The 20387-nt window shown below is 37.3% G+C and overlaps 1 protein-coding gene across 2 annotated transcripts; it reads left to right on the top strand.

Moving 5' to 3' along the window:
- Window positions 1-3902: 3902 nt before the first annotated feature.
- Window positions 3903-20027, top strand: LOC110106349 (transcription factor-like protein DPB). 2 transcript variants are annotated; one of them, XM_020836225.2, is made up of 12 exons: window positions 3903-4097; window positions 4335-4534; window positions 4602-4655; window positions 4862-5176; window positions 6452-6531; window positions 6731-6774; window positions 13903-13965; window positions 14063-14209; window positions 14369-14437; window positions 16725-16823; window positions 18332-18402; window positions 19458-20027. In XM_020836225.2, exons 2-12 carry the CDS (start codon window positions 4482-4484, stop codon window positions 19702-19704), a joined length of 1242 nt encoding a protein of 413 aa, XP_020691884.1. In that variant the 5' UTR covers window positions 3903-4097; window positions 4335-4481; the 3' UTR covers window positions 19705-20027. The 2 variants fall into 2 exon arrangements, with proteins under 2 accessions (XP_020691884.1, XP_028556340.1); XM_028700507.1 differs by lacking the exons at window positions 3903-4097; window positions 4335-4534 and having other exon boundaries at window positions 4813-5176.
- The last annotated feature ends 360 nt before the right edge of the window (window positions 20028-20387 follow it).

Below are 20387 nucleotides of genomic sequence, written 5' to 3'. Positions count from 1 at the left end.
CACATTTTAGGATGGAGTTCCCTGCTATCTCACTTAGCATTTATCTAATGCTCCCAGCAAGTGCTCCTTAGATTGGACTTTTTTCCATTTTTTTCTTTTTTTTGGCTAACTAATCATTATAAATAATACATTTAGAATATAAGATAATTATCTATGTTTTTTTTAATATTATCAATTAATTTAAGTAATTATTTATTTATTAATTAATGTTATATTATTAATTAATTATAATTAATATAGTTAAACTAAACTAATTTGTTATGACAGTACATGTTCATCACTACCATTCTGTAGTCGTAGGTTTACTAGGGTTGCTTTTCCTCCGGTTGTGCGGTTCTATTCGACTTCGCCTGCTTCGCGTGGGCAAATTATTGCATCGGGTCACCGAACAGAGAGGATCCGTTCCAGTGCTACAGTGACCTGCGCTTTACTGTAGACAGAGAGGACCGAACGTGTTCGGTGACCTGATGCAATAATTTGCCCTTCACGTGAGAGGTAGTGTTGAACTAGTCGCTAAATAACTTCTTCACCTCCGTCGACGACGTTCCTTACCGCCGTATCCGAAGTCACACCACCTCGACGTTCTTTTGTTGGATCGGAAGAAACAAAGACGACGGAAGCTTTCTCGATGCGAAGGTGGCGATCTTTCTTCCTTTCGGGTGCTTCTTCGGCCAGATCTCGTAAACACTTCTTCGGCCAAATCTCCTAAATACGCCGAACTCTCATATTTAGGAGCAATTATTAGGTAAGGTCACCGCACGAGTCGAGATACTAATTATCACGCGCCACTGGAATTTGGTATTGCCAGGTATACGTCCGGATTTCTGATTTTTTGTTAGGACAGAATAATTACTCCGGATTTATGGGCTGTTTGGAAACAAGTGAGTTTTAGTAAATCCTGTAAATCCTAAAATGTGTTAAATTATAAAACTGTTTGGTATGTCAAATGATAAATTCTGTTAAATCTTTATAAATTGTTTGGTAACATATATCAGGATTTATGACAATTATGATTTAAATTTAAAGAAGATATTTATGAAATCAAGATCATTGCATAAAATATAATAAAATTAACTTAAGTTCATACAATATTATCAAAAATTCAATAAAAAACAAATGACAATTTAATATTGACCAAAATGACATATGAACTATTAAAAAATATAATACTTTAAATTTATAGTTTACTTCATATATATTTATTGGGAGATAATTTTTTTACGGCGATCAATTTATTTGACTTGCAATCTGAAATAAAGTACATGTTATATACAAGTTACTTAATAATTATTATTTACACTATCAGTTATATATTTAATAATATATATTTAAGTTATATTAATTAAACTAATTATTGTTGTGTCCTAGAATATTCACGGCGGAAGAGAAATATGAAGTTTAGCACCTTAGCGTTGTACGAATATATAGCACACAATCATATAAGAGAGAGGGTGTAGCATTTATAAGAGACACTAGAGTTTTTACGTGGAAACCCTTAAAAAGGGGGAAAAACACGGGACCTGACCCAGTGATTAGTATTTGTAGTCGATTACGAATGAGGCACTTTCTTGGGAGAAGGCATTGACTTAATGTTATAAATGTACATCATATAGAACACATTACACAGGGGCGGAGCTAGAAATTTTTTTTAATGAGGGCACAAATTAATGATTTTAAAATTACTCTCGATCTGTTTATAAGTAAAATAGTTAGAAAAAAAAAATTATACACTGAATTTTTTTAAAAAAACTGAACTACTCCCCAAAGTTCATTTTCTACTGCTTCTCCCACCCTTCAATCGATTATATTTGATATGTGCATTTTATCGCCCTCAATTCATGGATATGTGCATTTTATCGCCCTCAATTCATGCTACTTATAGCATTAAAATCAACTCTTTAAAGCACCCCATAATTTCCCATTTACTAATAATTAATAATAAAATTCAAGTGATTATACAAAAATATAATTATTTACCAATTTTATTGATGTTTGAAGTTATAGGTCTATAGTTCTCCTTGTCTTCTCTAATTTATATATTTGAACAATTAAAATTAATAATATTGATTTTGTTAATATATATATATATATAGTCTTAGCTTTTAACATTAGTAAAAGTCCTGAAGTAAGATGGCTTGGACGGTGTAGATGAGCTCAGCTGAAAGGTGACAGTGAAGGACCTCGAGCAGAGAACTTCAATCATGAGTGTGAATTGTTTTGTTGTAGAAGGTGCAGTAGATGGAGCTAGGCGCGCATTCAAAGGCTCATGATGATCTAACTTATCTTAAAATATTCATATATGGTATATTCCCTTTTCCTCAAAACACTCCACTTATTCTTCCTACTAGCCTTCTTCCACATCTTCTCCATCGCCATCCTACTCTGCTCACACTGCGAAGCTGATCTCGGTACCGGCCTCCATCATATGCAGCTGACGCTGCTGGTCGGGAAGTCGAACCCAATATCACTGATAGCCTTCACTGCATGTCCAAACTCGTTCAGATGATTGCTATTTGTGTGGCTCTCATTTAATTTCTGGCGGGCCAGTGGGGGCACATGCCCCCAGTGCCCCCACCGTGGCTCCGCCCCTGATATTACATGGTGAGAGTTACAATAATCAACATAGACATGTTTATTTGATCGACAGGACCATAATTGATAGGATAGAGGTCAGAAATATCATAGTAGGCAGAAGACTAGGGTAAAAAAGAGTGTTGTCTGGTGATGTAGGTCGGAAGGATCGTAGTAGGCGACGGAGGTTGTAATGACCATAGTTGACAAGAGACGGGAACTTGAAAGACCGTAGTATGCGATGGAGGTTGGAAGGATCATAGTAGGCGAGAGAGGTCGAAATGACCGTAGTGGCAAGAGATAAGGGTCTGAAAGATCGTAGTTGGCAGGAGTCCAAGGTCAGAAAGATCGTTGTCTTGTGATGTAGGTCGGAAGGATCATAGTATGCGATGAAGGTCGGAAGGAGATAGGGGTCTGAAAGATCGTAGTTGTAGGATGGTACTCCGGTAGAACTTTGGGCATCAGGGGGTGGCCCCGTAGAAGCCGGGCCTCAGGGGTGGTATGGTAGAAGTACAAGCCTTATGTGGTAGTCCGGTAGAAGTTTGGGCATTAGGTGATGGTTTGATAGAGCTCTGTGCTTCATGTGGTGGTCCGGCAGAAGTACGGGCCTCAGGTGGCGGTCTCGCTGAAGTCCGAGCCTCAGGTGGTGATATGGCAGAACTCTGGGGACAAGTGGTGGTAGAACGGAGCTCAGGGCCTCAACTGATGGCCTGGTGGAGCTTAGGGCCTCAAGTAGTGGTCGGATAGAAACTCCTGGCGTCAAGTGGTGGTTCGACAGAGTTTAGGGTCACAAGTGGTGGTCCGAAGGAGCTCATGGCCTCAAGTGGTGGTCCGGCGGAACTCCGGGCGGTGGTCGAGGAGGAGCGAGGAGGCAAGAGCGATCTTCGATCTCTCTCTTGCTCTATTGCGTGGAGCCTCCCTTTCAAGAGGGAGGAGAGGTCTATTTAAAGATTTCCTAAAGTGGCATGACCCGTAAATAAAAGAAGGATCAATGGCAAATGAATAGTGTTTGGATGGACGACCGATGTTGAACCCCTTGATCATGTACCGTTTCATGGATATTTGAATGTCTTAGTGATGTCGGAATTTAGTAATCTTGGGCTTGTTAGATTCGTCTAGTCGAGCAGCTCTATTTGATTATGAGCATGTCAAGTTTGAAAACCGTTTGTTAATCCAAATTATGATTCGAACATTCAAACAGCGCTTCGGGCCCAACATCCAGATAATTAATTTATGCACTAATTATATAATTAATAGTTTAATTAATTTACTTAATTATTAGTAATTTATATTATATTAATTAAGTTAATCAATAATACCTTAGAGGCGTCCAGGGTTTTGCATTTCATCTTCTCTTTTTCGTCGCTGTTCGGCTTCGTTGCTTTGCAGAGGCGTAGAGATTGCACGCGTCGTCGGCTCCTTCGTGGCTGTTAGACTTCGCTCCTTCGACGACTTTCCCTTGCTGTCGGATCGGAAGTTACGACATTTTGATCGGAAGCAAGAACGGGAGCTCGCTGGCTGTGAAGGTAACTTTTTTCCTTTCGCGCGCTTCTTCGGCCAAATCCCGTTAAATCCACCGAACCGAGGGATTGAGTAAATCCGGGATTTAAGCCGTAAATCCCTAAGTTCGGGATTTATGAAATCCCGGGGTTTAACGCGCGCACAAAAACCGTTTGGCTGGATTTAGCGTAAATCCGACTTAAATCCCACGATAAATCCTATACCAAACAGCCCTTAAAGTTGTCATTTTGGCTGTTGGGCAGGATCCGAGTTGAACTGCTGTTCAAATCCAGCGACCAAACGCAGTTGCATTTCACATGGGCGGTGTAGGTCGGCTTCGCCCATCTGGTTTCCCCATTGTGGCATCATAATCACAGAAGGGAGACGACGAGAGGAGTTCGCGCATCGAAATGATGCAGATTCCTAACCTGGACAATTCCCCTCTCAACTTCACCGCGCTCAGGCACGTTTTTCTCTTGTTTGCTACTTCTGGTCAATTTTACATTCAATAAATTGATTTTGTTTCACAGTTCTTCTGTTGGATCGGAAGGAACAAAGACGACGGAAGCTTGGTCAAGGCGAAGGTAGCGATCTTTCTTCCTTTCGCGCGCTTCTTCGGCCAAATACCGTAAATCCGCCGAACTCCCGGATTTAGTAAATCCGGGATTTACGGCAAAAAGAGGGAAAGGGAGGATTTAACTTGCTGTGAGATTTAACAGTTACCAAAAACCTGTTTGGCAGGATTTAGTTTAAATCCTGCTCAAATCCAGCATAAATCCTGTATCAACAGAGCCCCTGGGTTTCAACTTTGGCGTGAATCCGTCACCACTGAGATGGTTAGCGGTACAAGCCATCGGCCTCCGGAAAACGGGGATAAGGGAACGGGCAACTGTCGCAAGGTGGTTGCTGGAGGCAGAAGCTCGTGGGGTACGCCGGCATTCTCCGGTGGTCAGTCGGCTTCGACGAGCGGTAGCGCTGGCTCGCCGTCGAGTCGAAGCGAGCAGGCTCCAGCGGGCACCCCAGCAAGTGAGAGCACCATTGCCCGGCGTATAAAGCACCTTGAAGTCAATGGAGACGAGGCGGGATCGTCGCAAGGAGCAGCAAGGTGCAGAACTTTTGCTTGGATGGATTTATTGTTTTCTTTATTGTAAATTCTGTGTCTGCGTTCCGTGCATTAGCTGCATAGGAAGTTCTATTTTTGACTTCCCCAAGCATGATGCTTTTTACCACTAATTGACTTCCTGGTTGAGTTGTGGGGTTTGCTGGAGCTATTGGGAGTTGTTGGGAAAGGGTGGTTTGCTATCAATGCTACTGGGTAGAGGAAAGCGTGGAGGGAGAAAAGAAATAAAAGAAAAGAATAAGAAGGTAATTTTGGCCTGAATTGAAGGTAGAAACTTGATTACTTTATTCCTTGCTTGCAGAAAATAATCAAGGTTTTATCTCGAAATTAGGAAACAAATAAGAAAACTTCTTATTTCAAGGAATTTTAAGCCTAACAAATTGAAAACCAAATCCTTCATGCTGCTATGAGATCCTACTGAATAACTCACCCTCGCTAATAAGCCTTGGGTTGGAATTGATAGTAGGCATTCCCTTTTAATTTTCTGGTTGAGAAGATTTAGGTGTGGAATTGTGTATGTAATTTTACTTTTTCAGTTTTGAGGAAGATGCATGGATTGTTAGTACCATTAGTGCTTAATAGTTTTGTGCTGGTCACCTGCAGATGTTTATTAGTGTGTATTTATGAATGTCTTTTCGCATATTATTTACTTTCAAGCATGCTTTCCTACCTTTTTTGTTTATGCACACTCATATGCTTAATGTAGAAATCACAGACTTTTAGACACGTTTTTTGATTTTCAACCATTTTACTTTTCCTTGATTTGATGCATTTTATAAGCCAATATGTCCTCATATATTCTCCTTAATGATCAGACTTTATCCAGGTAGGGATGTTCTTTGTGATTTGTGGTGTTGATTAATCCAAAATCAAGACGGGCATGGGTGTTTTTACCATTCCTATTTCCAGCTTAAGTTTAGAATTGGGTTAGCCTATTTCTGCTCTTTGAATTTTGAGAAGCCTATTAGTTTTCTATTAAATATTCTTTGAAATAGAGATAGGTGACAGTGTTTTGAAGAAGATGTAAATCCATGCACAAGCATGATTTGAAATATTGATAGAACTACACTTGAGCAGACCGGAGCCATGTGAAATATCAAGAACAAAGTTTAGCTCTTTTTTTTTGTGTACCTTAAACTAGTTTTTGTTAGTTCTTTTAATATCTACTGTCTTTAAATTAGTAGGATATTTATGTTTTATTATTTAATAATTCTGCTGCGAAAGTTTCTGTTGATGTGATGAAGCTTCTGTTTTCAACAGTGCCAAAAAGAAAAAGAGGGGAACACGGGCTGTTGCAGGTGATAAAAGTGGGAGGGGACTTCGACAGTTCAGCATGAAAGGTGAATTCCGTGGTCCATGTTTTAATATTTAGCAAGTCAATTGATCAATTTTTGTGAAGCATCTTATCAGCTGCCTGCTTTGTTGATTTTTTTTATCAAAACAGGGTTCATAATATGGTACTATTAGTAATCCAACATATATATTGTGCTTGATAGAATGATGTTCTCAATTTCTTATATATTTTCTTGTTCTTCATAGTTTGCGAGAAAGTGGAAAGCAAGGGGAGGACGACATACAATGAGGTCAGATGGTTCCTTCTATTCTTGTTTGCAAATTTCATTTAAACTTATCTTAATTCGATGAATTTGTTGTTCTGTGCCTGTAATAGAATTTTTTGGGTGAAATCATCAAATTTTTCTTGAATCAAATTAATTATTTATATAAAGTACTCTAATTAAAAAGTAATAGTTTTTTAAGGGCGAATTTTCCTTTAAACTTATTTTATACCATTGAACTCAGTAACTAACTATGAAATTATTCTAATGTAAAACAATATACATAAATATTATGTTTTGATCAATTTTGCTTAAATCACATTTGGTGTGAGTGCACCAAAAACTTGAATTTGACTTAAAATTTTGTTAAAGTCGGACACACTAGTTGGAGCCTTTATGCCATAAGCCGTTTGGCCCGTTTCTATCTGCTAAAATATGCTAAACTTTTGAGCCTCAGGTATTCTAATTAGATCTCCTTGAAAGGTATTTAATCTTCATCGATAATTTTGTACAGTCCCTTAGGTTCTCACTATATTTTACCTATCATTTTCCCTAGCACTATATCGCATTATTGCATTTATATGCATCCATACAAAACGATGAAAGGACATCAAAAGGGACTATTTTTTTCTTAGATTGAGCCAGTGCACCTTTTTTTTTTTTTAATTTCCATTTAGAAAGCGAAATTACTACCTTCCAACAAGGCAACAAAATAAAGCATATCAAAGCTAAAAGATAAGTGAACTAGGGCAAAATAATAAAAGTTAAAATAAAAGAACCAAATAAATAATCCCATTGTTTCTGCTGAATAGATAATAGTTTGCCAAAGAAATGATGTCCCTCAGCAATACTGACACCTTAAAAAACCACCACCTTCCCTAGGGACCCTTAAACATAGCCATAGTAAACAAATTGATTAAAAGCATCTAAAAATTCCGTCCAAGATATAATAAAAAAATATTTATGCTTAATTGTGATGGCTTTAGATATAATAAACCTTAAACGAAGATGAACAGCAACTTGCTTGTTCGATTGGCTAGAAACCATTTTTTTTAAACTATCAAACTCGAAAGGGGAACATCAATAAGAGCCTATGTATTGTTTTCAATAAATGGAATTGAAGGATTCCACCTATGGCAGTTTTTTGGGTGAAATAGAAGATTCAGCATCCTCCCATCTACATAAATCATTTTCAAAGTGATCATGATATAATGAAGATTTTCCATCATCCCAATTCCTATGAGCAGGTTTATTTAATAACATTAACATCATCTTCGTGCTCGTAAGTTGAATCTAAATTATCACTGTCAAGTAACATTTTCAATGATAGGGGAGACACTGCATCTTCAAATGGTGATATATTGATTTTGTACATGATCATGAGTTTCAGGACGTTGACATTATCATGCAGGACTAGTTATGATTTAAATGAATGTGTTAAGATCTTGCATGTTTTGGAATAAGAGCAATAAGATTTAAAACATTAGCTAATAAACGATAATAGAAAACAAAAGAGCGGTGACTCCGCTAAGGCCAAATCACACAATAGAAGCTAAGATCACCAAAATATTTAGAATTTCAACATATGCAAATTAAGTAGATTTTCAATAGCATCCCTAGGTTCACAATGAGATTAGAAAGCATAGAAAATCAAACTCATGTCCTACGTTTACTAAGCATTAACATATAGCTTTGTAGGACTCCTTGTGCTTGAATCACAACCTACTAGAGAAGTGGATTAGGAAAGAAATTGAATAGGAGGAAAATGATAGGAATTACTTAAGTTCGCAAGAATCCCAAAGGGAAATACTTGAGTTCGCAAGCAATCCTATCACTAATTGGTGAAAACAACGAGAATAATGCAAAATATGGGCAAAAAAACGGCCCCCAAACGATGGATTGCAATGAGAAAATCAAGCCAAATAAAGACAAAGCAAGATACAAATGATCGTCAATTCAAGAGGAGGATCGTTCTCCCCCAAATCTCTAGAAAAGCAATCTAGATCCCAAACACCTAAGAACTCAAGAGAACACAAATATTTAAGCATGAGAAAACTCCCTCCAACCAGTCCCCTTACTAATACAAGTCATTTCCTAATTTCAAACATCTTAACATTTAAATTTTTCCTCTCAAACTAGCCTCCCAAAACCCCTTCTCCCCATTGCTCCAAATGGGCAACAACATTAAAGGGGGCGGACCTCACTAGTCCGCCTTTTGTAAATTTGAATAGGCCTAACAATACCGCCCTCCCAAAGATCACCTTGTCCTTAAGGTGAAAACTAGGAAATTGGTGTTTCATCCTCTCGTATGGTTCCCACGTGGCATCATAGTCAGGCAGATTCTTCCACTTGATTAACGCTTCTTTAGCTCCATCTTCTTTTTGGCGAACCCCCATCAACTCTAAGGGTTCCAGAATCACCTCCAAGTCCTCAGTAAGTGTTGCCGGTAACTCTGAACTGGTTGTGTAATCTCCAATGGCTCTTCTCAGCTGCGACATATGGAAAACCGAATGAATAGTCGCCATGAGTGGTAGTTGCAGTCGATATGCTACCGCTCCAATTTTGTCCAATATTACGTAGGGTCCAAAGTATCTTGGAGCGAGCTTTTCCTTTATCATGTTGGCAACTGTTTTCTGTCGGTATGGTCGGAGCTTTAAGAATACCCTCTCATAGACTGATTTCAGCCTAGCTCTGACTGCCAACACTTGGTTGAAAGTAGGCAATGGCGCCTATCATGCATGAGTACTGCCCCCAATCCGTATCCTGAAGCGTCTGTCTCCACTATGAAAGCCTGAGTGAAGTCTGGTAGAGCTAAGACGGGTGTTGTGGTTTTAGCCTTCTTTAGTTTCTCAAATGCTGTTGTGGCTGCCTCTCCCCATAAGAATCTATCTTTCTTCAACTGCTCTGTCAGTGGCCATGCTATAGTACTGTACCCTTTAAAGAATCTCCTGTAGTATCCTGTCAGTTCTAAGAATCATCTCAACTCCTTCAAATTATGACAATCCAAAATTAGGAATTATCCAAAGTAGGCAATGGGGGATGGGAGAGGGTGAGGCCGACGGCTTGAATGGGGCGGGTAAGGGGCTGGCGACAAGGTGGAGATGTGATGAGGACATCAATCAGAGGTTCAAACATGTGTATCGCCGGAAGCATCGCAGATCGACGACCACGATTCAGAGTTTATATTTTTAATTATTCATGCATTTTATTTTCTTTGATTCTTCCTATTGTACCCCTATTATGAGTTGAGTCATGTTGTATCCCTGAGGGCAATTTAGTCTTTGTTCCTTCATTTATGTTGAGACCTATATATAGGTCATTTCTATTGTAATGGGATGATGAATATTTGAATAAAAATTTTGTTGTTGCTGTCTTCTTCTTCATCTTGTGGTGCACTAGAGAGGAGAAAGAGAGCCCGAGGTGAGGGCAAACGCAATACCCGCTAGTCATTGGAAGAGTCCGTGACTCGTGGTCTACCTCCTTCATCCCGTTCTTCTTTCCTTCCCTAACCCGCCGGCCCTAGCCTTTCCCCTAGCCGCCGGCCACACATCCTTCCCCTTATCCCTCACATAATTTCACCCACTAGCTTCCCCACTTAAACTCCAAGCTCCATCATGACCCACCCCAACCCGACGGCAGGATCTGCCCCTTCCCCCCCTCCCCTTGACCGCCGGCCATCTTCCTTGATCCTAGTCGTTATGATGAATTCATTCTTCATAATGACTCTCCCATAATTTAGATCGTGCATTAAAGAAGGGAGTTATTGAATTTTGAAATTCAAATTTCAAATTAAAAAACTTTCCTTATTTGCAAAGTCTAAATAAGGAAGTTTTTCGAATTCAAAATTCAAACGGAATCTGATTGAATGACTCATTATTTTCCCCTCATAAGTTTCAAACTCATTTGGAAAGGGATTAACTCTCCCTAATCACTCCTCCCCCTCTCACAATGTCGCCGGCCCTATTAGGGTGGAAATCTCTTTAATGCTATTTTAATGCATTCAATTCAATTTATTCAAAATCCAAATCCAAATTCAAATTAACCTCCCTCCAAATTTACTCAAATTTGAAATTAAATTCAGATTTTGATTAAATCCCTTCAACACTCCACCTAACCTAATCTCCCCAAACCCTAGCCGCCTCCCTCATCTCTACCGTCGACCCCTCTCCTCTTTCCCCTTCCCCACTTTGGCCGGCCCTCTCCTTGCTCCCCTTGGGAAGTTTGAAGCCAAGAGAAGAAGAAAACGACGCCTTCCCACCTCCACTTCAATGACGTATGGCCTATCCTGAAGTTGATAGCGGATTTGTACTCGACATCTACGGAGACATCCACATCGCTCGATCTCCATTCTTCGACGTCAGGTTTGGTTTTGACAACACCATTGAAGACTACTTGAACCGAATCCTCCCCACCCTCGTGGACGTCATCGACGACCAATTCTCGGACTACGAGTGGACCATCAACGATCATCCACCTGAGACACCTCCGCCTCCGACTACCTCTCCACCACCGTCGACCTTTCCGTGGATTAAGACCATTGGTGTCGCAATCGTCCTCGTGGCATCGTTGGGTGTGCTGAAGACATTCTCCCGCTAAAGCCTAGTGTAGTCGAGTGATCAATCCCCAAGGTGAAAACTCTCATTATTAAATCGTGGATTGTTGATTAAGAGCTTTTAGTATTGCTACTATCTTTGTTTATCTATGAGATTTGGTTAATATACATGTACTCATTCGCTTAAGCAAGTGGAAAACTAAGACTCTTTAATAATTTTGCTTGTCATCACAATAAGTTATTGATTTGGGATTACATTGCCATTAACTCTGAAATTTCTTAATAAGCTCCTGTGCATTTTGTTTCACATCAATATGGAGACGATGTGATGGTGGGTGGGGGGAAACGACTAAGGAGAAGTAAGATTATGAAGAAAGGTGGGAGATAGGTTTAGTGAAATCAAAGATATGAAACCACGAACCCGACCGTCTCCAAGGTTGGTGGGTGATGCGCCAATCTCCCTCTCCAAGGGATTTCTCTCCGAACTCTCAAGCTCTCTCAAGAACTCCAAGCAAGAAAACAAAATTTTCAAATAATCATTCATTCCTTTTCAAAGAGAACATAGGGGCTATAAATAGCCTCGTACATAAGACTCAAAATAAAAAGACAACAATGCCCTCAGGGCTTACATACGAACTCCCTTTAAGGTAAAAACGAAAAACAATTACAACATAACTAATAATAAAAGACAAATAACATATAAAACAAATACATGAAATAATCTCAAAATACATCGTTGCGATCGTGGTCGTAGATCGTTGGCCACGTCTCTGATATCCGATTCATGCTCTGATGTCCCCATCATTATGTCTTCGAAGGGCCGACATTTTATGTGACTAAACCATTTAAGATGACTCTTTCTATTCTTATTTGCCACTAAAGCTACTCCAACCTTTTCACATATATACTCATTTCATATTCTGTCTCTAAGAGTAAAGCCACTCATCCACTTGAGCATCCTCATTTATGCATGACTTAACTAATTTTGTGCCTTTTCTTTTAATGGTCAACATTTTGTGCCATAAAGTATTACAGGTTTCCATTACGTTTGAGAGGTACTTTTCTATCACACAATATACCCAATGCATTCCTCCACTTCAATCATCCAACTTGAATTTTACTAATAATATCCTCATTTATTTAACCATTACTTTGAACAATAGACCCAAGATATCTAAAAGGAGTACTCTTTTTAATGACTTGATTGCCCAAAGTTACAATCCCCAACTATATTTATTACTATTAAAATTACATTTCATGTATTCAATTTTAGATCTACTCAAATGGAAACCTTTAGATTCTAAGATTGACCTCCATAATTTAAGTTTTCCTTCAACTCCTCTCTAATCTTATCAACAAGAAGAACGTCATCAACAAAAAACATACACCAGGATACATCCTCTTGCAAATGTATAGTAAAAACATTCATGACTAAAGCAAAAAGATTTAGGCTTAAAGATGATCCTTTGATGCAATTCAACTTAAATAGGAAAAATACTTGGTCAAATCATCTTGTGTTTGAACACACGTAACAACTCCTGTATACATATCCTTAATGACTTGATTATAAGCATTATTAACTCCTTTTTTTTCTAGATTTTTATAAATCACTTTTCTTGAAACTTTATCATATGTTTTTGCTAAATCAATAAATATCATATGTGGATCCTTCTTATTATCTCTATACTTATCCATCAATCCTCTCAATAAACCCCCCGTAAAATCATTAGCAGTAATGATTTAATTTCTTGATACGCATCTTCTATTAAAATTTTCATCAGTTATGGAGAAGGAACACTTCCACTTATGTAGACCTGTTGAAATGATGAGTCATAGAGGCAGCTCTTTTTTTACAGCAGGAATCCATTTTCATTTCTTTGAATGAGTATCCTTGTACCTTTTTTTGAAGTTCATTATGTTGGATACTTTCAATTGAATCATTTTGAAGCTGTACATTTAGAAGCACCCTATATTACTGTTTTTGGTAGTTGTTGCATACAGTTGTCACTCTTGGGCACATTGTTCCCAATTGGGCTGAACATCAACTTGAACTTTGTTAAACTCCTCTGAAGGACGAGGAAGGGGATGAAACCGATAAGATAAACGTGTAAACATCCTGCTGTTTGGTCACTTTGCAGATGCCAAGCTTATTATTCATCTCCTTTGTTGGAGCCTAGTCCGGGCTTAGCTGAGTTCTTTGTAGAAGATGCTAGTGGGAGTGTGGGACCTGATCAAACAGATTAATCACGACCTTGATGGCCAATATGTCATAAAGGGTGAGGCAAATTAGAGTTTAGGGGCGTGCATCTCAGTAATTACAGTAGTTTTTTGTGAAACATTTTCAAACTTCATCACTATATGCTTTTACATGACATATTCTGGGTTGTTTTCAACTGATGCGGTTCTTGTTGAGGGTTCTTTTTGTTATGCTTCCTATGTTTATTGTTTGGCCATAAGGTGCTTTGCGTTGGGGATAGTTTTTTATTTTTACATGTTGACTTTTTTACATGCACAAAAAAAGGACTGGTTGTTTAAAAAGTTGAATTTATGTTGTTTATCTGGAATATCGGAAACAAATAAGTTTTTTTTTTTTTCATTCACAGGTTGCAGATGAGCTTGTGGCTGAATTTGCAGATCCCAATAATAATCTGGCATCTCCAGATCAGGTTGTATGCTGATTCCAGATTAAAGAAGACGCCACCTTATATTTTCCGTTGTTCATTTATGAATTATGTATAATGTTTTCTTATGAATTGTGGGCAGCAACAATATGATGAGAAGAACATAAGACGAAGGGTCTATGATGCCCTAAACGTTCTCATGGCAATGGATATTATTTCAAAAGACAAGAAGGAAATTCAGTGGAAGGGTTTACCGAGGACAAGTCTAAACGATATTGAAGAATTAAAGGTTCAAAGCTTTTTATGTTATGGAAGATGTGATCATATTTCCTTTCTGATAATTCTTGTCTTGTAAAACTTTTAAAAGTTGGCAAGGGTATAAGTGGAGTTTTTTTTTTCCTGCTGTTTTATGAGAAGCTGATTATAGCGATTTTGAAAATGTTTACAGGCAGAACGTGCATCTCTCAAGAGTAGAATCGAGAAAAAGACTGCCTATTTGCAAGAATTGGAAGATCAAGTAAGATTAACTGCTTGGATATGGATCATTTGATGAATGGATTGATGCTTTCATATATTTCTATGCAATGTATGGATAAGTAATTATTGCCTGCTTACAAGTGTAATCATTGCTGAATGTAGTTAAGTTCTGATGGTTATTTGTTCATGATAGCATTTTGTAGAGACTCACAGCCTAACTGCCCGAACTTGTTTTCCTTGAATACTTCGTTTTTGACTATGGATTTAGTTTTCTAATAGTATGTTTTGCGGGATGAAAGGTTTCACTAGCTGGATGAATTACAAGTTTGTTAAAACATGCTTATTAATGTAACTGTCTTATGCATTTCACTTTTATACAAACTCTTATGGATCTACAATGTTTTTTTTTTTATCAAGTGAAACTAGATTTATTATCATTTTTGGGGGAAAAGAGAGGAATGAGGCAAAGGTTCATGGCCGCTATCTCCCTTATCAGCCTCAGCAAATGTTCATGGAGCACAAGTCAATGGAGATCCCAAAGTGAGAGAACCCCTAGGAGTGGTAGTAGTGATATGAGAATTGAGAGGTATTAAATACGTATGAAACTTAGGTGAAGTTGGTGAAATGGAAGGAAATGATAATGAAGGAAGATTTGGGGCCGAACAGAGCGAGGATATATGTTGTCAGACATGATAAATAAAGCAAAAATTGATTATTGGTGAGCTATACTGTAACAAGAAGGGTTGTATAAAGACACCAAGATCAAAGAAGGTATATTTGCCTACGTAAGGACTAAGGGGACAACCACTCCCAACATTCAAGGCTTACACCTCGCCTCGCCTCGCTAAGAAAATGTTTCAATTCCTGATTTCGCTTTTTTAAACCTTGGCACAGGGGAATATGTAGCTACCCCTTCATGAAGATTCTAAGGAATCTTCGTTGCAAAATATGCCATTTAGAAACACAATTGGCAAATAAATTCAAAATGAAGTAAATGCACTGGAAACTAAATTGGCAAATTATGCACATTGCAGTAGAAATCTCATATAGTTCATGTTCTTTTTCCTAAACGTGCAAGAATATAAACAGGCTTATATGAACTCGAGCTAGAATACATTTTATTCAAATTGATGGAACACATTTTCCAACATAAAGTCATGCACACAAAATTATGAGGAACCTTTAATCATTACAGAATAATTGAATCTTTTATGAAGTTTAGAAGGAAGAACATACCAGCCGGATCTTATTGCATGTTGGACAATACGGATGCTAAGAGGTGCATACCCAGAAAAAATCTATGAAATATCATTTGGCCTGTAAAATTCAATGTCAAAGTGAGATGTAATGCTTAACATATTTGAGGAAACAAAACAAATTGTTTCGGCACTGAAATCGACAAATGTATAAAATGCATGTTATTTGAAATTCTTCATTTTCTTGTTCCAGGCCTTTGGATAAGTGGTTAAAGGTTTGTAGTTAACTAACTTATTCCAATTTCCTCAAGTGTATTGCAGTAATCCTGGATGTATTGATCTTTTTACTGTTGAGAAAATAGTTCCTAATACAAGCTATATTCCATGGTGATGTTATTTTCTAGTGAAAACAAGTACAGTGGAGAAAAAATTCACGTTGTCTTGATAGTCTCATGAAACATGACTAGAGAGGCAATGCGATGTTTAAGGTCATTCAACAACCAAGTAAAAGATATAATCAAAGGCTTTCCATTTGGAAAACTTGATGGTGTCCTCAGAAGTTAGAGGGAGGCATCAATGTGGACGAGTTTGTTGTGAGAACAAATGAGAAATCAAAGGCCCTCAACCATAATGGATGCTTGGTAATTTAAATATTATTGCGGTGTCAAAATGTGAAAGGGGACTTCGAGTCTTTGAGGGATGTAGATGACATGACAACGTGGAGAAAAGCAGTCAGAGAACTGGAAAGTCAACTTAAATCATGTTAGAATGAGGAACACGGGAGTTAGGTCGTACTACCCTAGTAAGATTAGCATTAGGGTTTGCAACTTGAATATCATTTTAAAATAATTTCCATCCAATGTTACAATGCCTACCTAATAAACCAGTGGTACTACATTTACTTGAATTCATCAATATGAAGCATGAAAAATTACATTTGACATCTAATGCAAGGTATCGAAATTTATATTTTTCTTTATATAAACACCAAAAGCCTTAATATACATTGCATAGCTATTAGCTAGTATTTAACAGTTTTTTTTATTTAATAAATGGAAATTTAAGATTTAGTTTCCAGATTATGCTTGTCATTTCGCCTATGATCTCATTCATTCCACTTTTGACATCAAGATCATAGGTCTTCAGAATTTGATCCAAAGGAACGAACAATTGCATGGCTCAGAGAATGCTCCTTCAGGCGGAGTGGCTCTTCCATTTATACTTGTTCAGGTAATACCATTTTCTGTTTATCTTACTTGTTGGTTTGCTTCGTATTATTTACTGAAATGATTATAAAAAGATCTATCTTCATTTGGCTTTATAAATCTTTTTTGTTTAGGGGCTATTTGTTTTGCTAAAAAAGGAATGTAGAGTAAAATTTATTAGTGTAAAAGAAATGCAATGTATTTAAAATGTTTGGAGTTGTTTGGATTAGTGTAATACAAATGTAGATGATTTTTTTTTGTTTCAAGAAAAATAAATGTTGCGTAAAACACTAAAATCCAATGATGACAGCGTTTTTTGGTGTCTACGGCAGAGTTAGATTATGACTCGTATTTGGAATTCTACAAAAAAATGAACAAGTTTTAAATACATAAAAAATGAATTACGGAGTTGATTTTGACAACAACAACAACATCAAGCCTTTGTCCCACTACGTGGGGTTGGCTACATGAATCCTTTTCCGCCATTGTGTCCGGTTAAAAGTCAAATTCTCATCTAAATCTAATAAAGAAAGATCATTTCTAATATTTTCTAACCAAGTCTTTTTAGGTCTACCTCTACCTTTCTTAACATAAGCCAAATCTAATACCTCAACTTTCCTAACCGGGTCATTGGAAGGCCTCCATTTAATGTGACCAAATCATCTAAGGCGACTCTCTCTAATCTTATCTTCCAGTGGAGCTACTCCAACCTTTTCACGTATATGCTCATTTCGTATCCTATCTCTAAGGCTCAAGCCACTCATCCACCTAAGCATCCTCATCTCTGCAACACTTAACTTAGTATTATGCTTCTCTTTTAATGGCCAACATTCGGCACCATAAAGCATTGAAGGTCTCACCACCAACTTATAGAATTTTCCCTTAAGTTTGAGGGGGACTTTTCTATCGCACAATAAGCCCGATGCATTCCTCCACTTCAACCATCCAACTTGAATTCTGCTGATAATATCCCCATCAATTTCACCATCACTCTGAACAATAGATCCAAGATATCTAAAACGTGTACTCTTATTAATGGTTTGATCGCCCAAAGTCACAATCCCCTCACGAAATTTACAAAAATTTTATGCTGTATTTCTTTTTCATCAAACCTAACACCAAAACTTAAAACCAATACATTTGAAATACTTTACACATTTTTTATCAAACTAAACGGTGTCTTAGTAAATAAGGAAACTCAATCATATCCTAAAGATATTATAGTATTGAACTTTGCGCATGGGTTGCTAGAGCTAGTGTTTGAGTTATCAACAAAGCATACAGACAACTGAATTCCCAACTGCCTTTTTGTAAATAAAGTTGTGAACGATAACCAAGTATTTTTTGGCTTCATAACTGCACATTAAATCTTAAATAACAAAAATATTTTTTTTTTGATGATTTGAATTCTTACTGGCTAAAATAGTATTCTGGTTCTTTTCATCTTATTAAATTTTTTTCAATTAAATATTGCAATTATGTTTCTATCTTTTGATTTTATTAATGTTTTTCTTGTTCTTTATGATGGAACAGACTCGGCCGCATGCAACTGTTGAGGTAGAAATATCTGAAGACATGCAACTGGTTCATTTTGACTTCAATAGGTGATTGGAAAAGCTCTCTTTCAACTTTTAAAATTTATTTTATTTGATTATTACCTGCAATGTTTAAGCATACCATTCGCTATGCCAATAACCAAAATATATGTTGATGATTATGCTTGGACCTTGGCTAAGCAAAGTCGGTAAAAGGGAAGCATAATCCATACTGGACCTGATTTTTTTTTCGTCCATTGGTTATTCTTAAATATCTTGTGATGCAATACATAAAATTAAAAAACCCATTTGATATTGTACTATTTTGACGAATTTGTCATTACTTATTGTGCAAGGAATTTCACCTTGGAATCTGTTCTTCAAAATTTCAAGGCAGGATTGGCAAATTTGGCAGATGAAAACTAAGGGCTGTTTATAAAAATTCTTATTCCTTTGAGGGCAAATTTGTGCGAGGAAAATCTAGTTTTGCAGTAATTGGTCTGAGAGGACCCCTAAAGAAGGCATAAAGTAGAAACTAACAAAGAACTAGTATGGTTTGTGTAGCCCATGCAAATCAAATTAAAATTTTGAGGCCTAATTAAGCTTAGATTCTTACAAAAGCTGCAATATCTGATTCTCTCTGTTTTAATCTAATCTTAGCAAGATTTTAAAATACAAGTGATTTGAACTGAATTAAAATTGAATAATTTATAATTCACTTTGTGGCAGTTTGTCTATTATGCGTAAACTCTAAAACAAATTATTATCTAGATGCTTTTTTTTTTGCTTCCACTGTGTGTAATCGTTGGGTGGGGCACATTTCCTTCAATTTAGGTCATTCCATCAAGAAAAATTTCTTGCTTTGCCAATTCATAACCGGCAAGTTTCCTTCAATCTAATTTTCAACCATTTTGAGATCACCTCCTCCAACGCTATTTGTTTCAAGCTTCGTTTGGGACGGCTTTCTTCTTACTTTCTAAAACAACTTTTTAGTATAAAAATTTCTTGACTTTGAAATTTTTGTACTAAAAAGCCATTTTAAAAAGCAGTATGAAAGTTTTCCCAAACGAAGCTTCAGTTCTTATCAAACCACTCATGGAAATGCGCGTATATTGATTTTGCAGTACACCCTTCGAACTGCACGATGACACTTACGTGTTGAAGGCAATGAGATTCTGTGAAAGAGAACAGCAAGACGGCACACACGAACCCATCTCCAATGGCGGCGAGTGCTCCAGCACGCAGGGTATATATCGAGCTCAGCTACCTCTGCTCCAATGGCCCAGCCCCAGGAGCAAGTTGCCCACTTCACCACCTATTCCTGGAATTTTGAAAGCTCGTGTGAAACATGAACAACACCATAATCAGTAATCTCCTGACCCGTTTGTCAAATGTATCTCATAATTATATTTTTTCTTGTATAGCTGGGAAGCAGCAACAGTTAGGTTTAATGGATAGTTGCTGTTTTCCTTGTAGCACTTTTTTTTTTCTGCATAGAATCTGTTTCTGGTTTAGGGATCTATGTTGCTTTGATGTAATTGTTTGTATCATTTTTCCACTCGGTTTTCTTGTTCTGCTTTGTGATAGAATGTTGGGGTTGAAGATTGGTTTACAGAGAATTTGGTACTATCAGCTTTGTGGCATTGGTTCTTCTTTCATTGTTTATGGTTTTTTGTCAAAGGAAGTTTATATTATATTCATCTCAAAATGAATTTAAAGAATGTAGCACTCATTCATTCTGTTTAAAATTTGATCAGAATATATTTCCTTAATTTTTCTGTATGCCATTTAAGTTTGGTTTGTAGCTCTTGCAAGTTCACTCATTGGCTGCTGTTATTGATTTTCATTTGAATTAAATTCTGAATGCAGAGATTCCTTGTAAACCCAGAAGTTATGGTTTGGGTTGGAACCAAAACAACTCTTCCTAAGTAGCCCAAATGAATTTGGTGATGTAGTCTCTTAAGGGATTCTTGCTCCCCTTGTCAGTTTTGGGAGAAATTATTTTGTGCAGAGATTGGGCGTAGAATGTCATTCGGAGACCAACTAGAATACGC

The sequence above is a fragment of the Dendrobium catenatum genome, unplaced genomic scaffold (assembly GCF_001605985.2).
Source record: "Dendrobium catenatum unplaced genomic scaffold, ASM160598v2 fragScaff_scaffold_1546, whole genome shotgun sequence".
NCBI classification, from domain to species: Eukaryota; Viridiplantae; Streptophyta; class Magnoliopsida; order Asparagales; family Orchidaceae; genus Dendrobium; species Dendrobium catenatum.
The sequence above is the reverse complement of the archived record's forward strand: the minus strand, read 5'-3'. Positions and strand labels throughout refer to the sequence as shown.

Bases quoted from the DNA above. Each gene is read 5' to 3' on its own strand.
- LOC110106349 (XM_020836225.2), top strand. From the start codon at position 4,482: ATGATGCAGATTCCTAACCTGGACAATTCCCCTCTCAACTTCACCGCG. The intron at 4,535-4,601 runs GCACGTTTTTCT...TTTGTTTCACAG, and splicing joins CTCAACTTCACCGCGCTCAG to TTCTTCTGTTGGATCGGAAG. The intron at 16,824-18,331 runs GTAATACCATTT...ATGATGGAACAG, and splicing joins TTCCATTTATACTTGTTCAG to ACTCGGCCGCATGCAACTGT.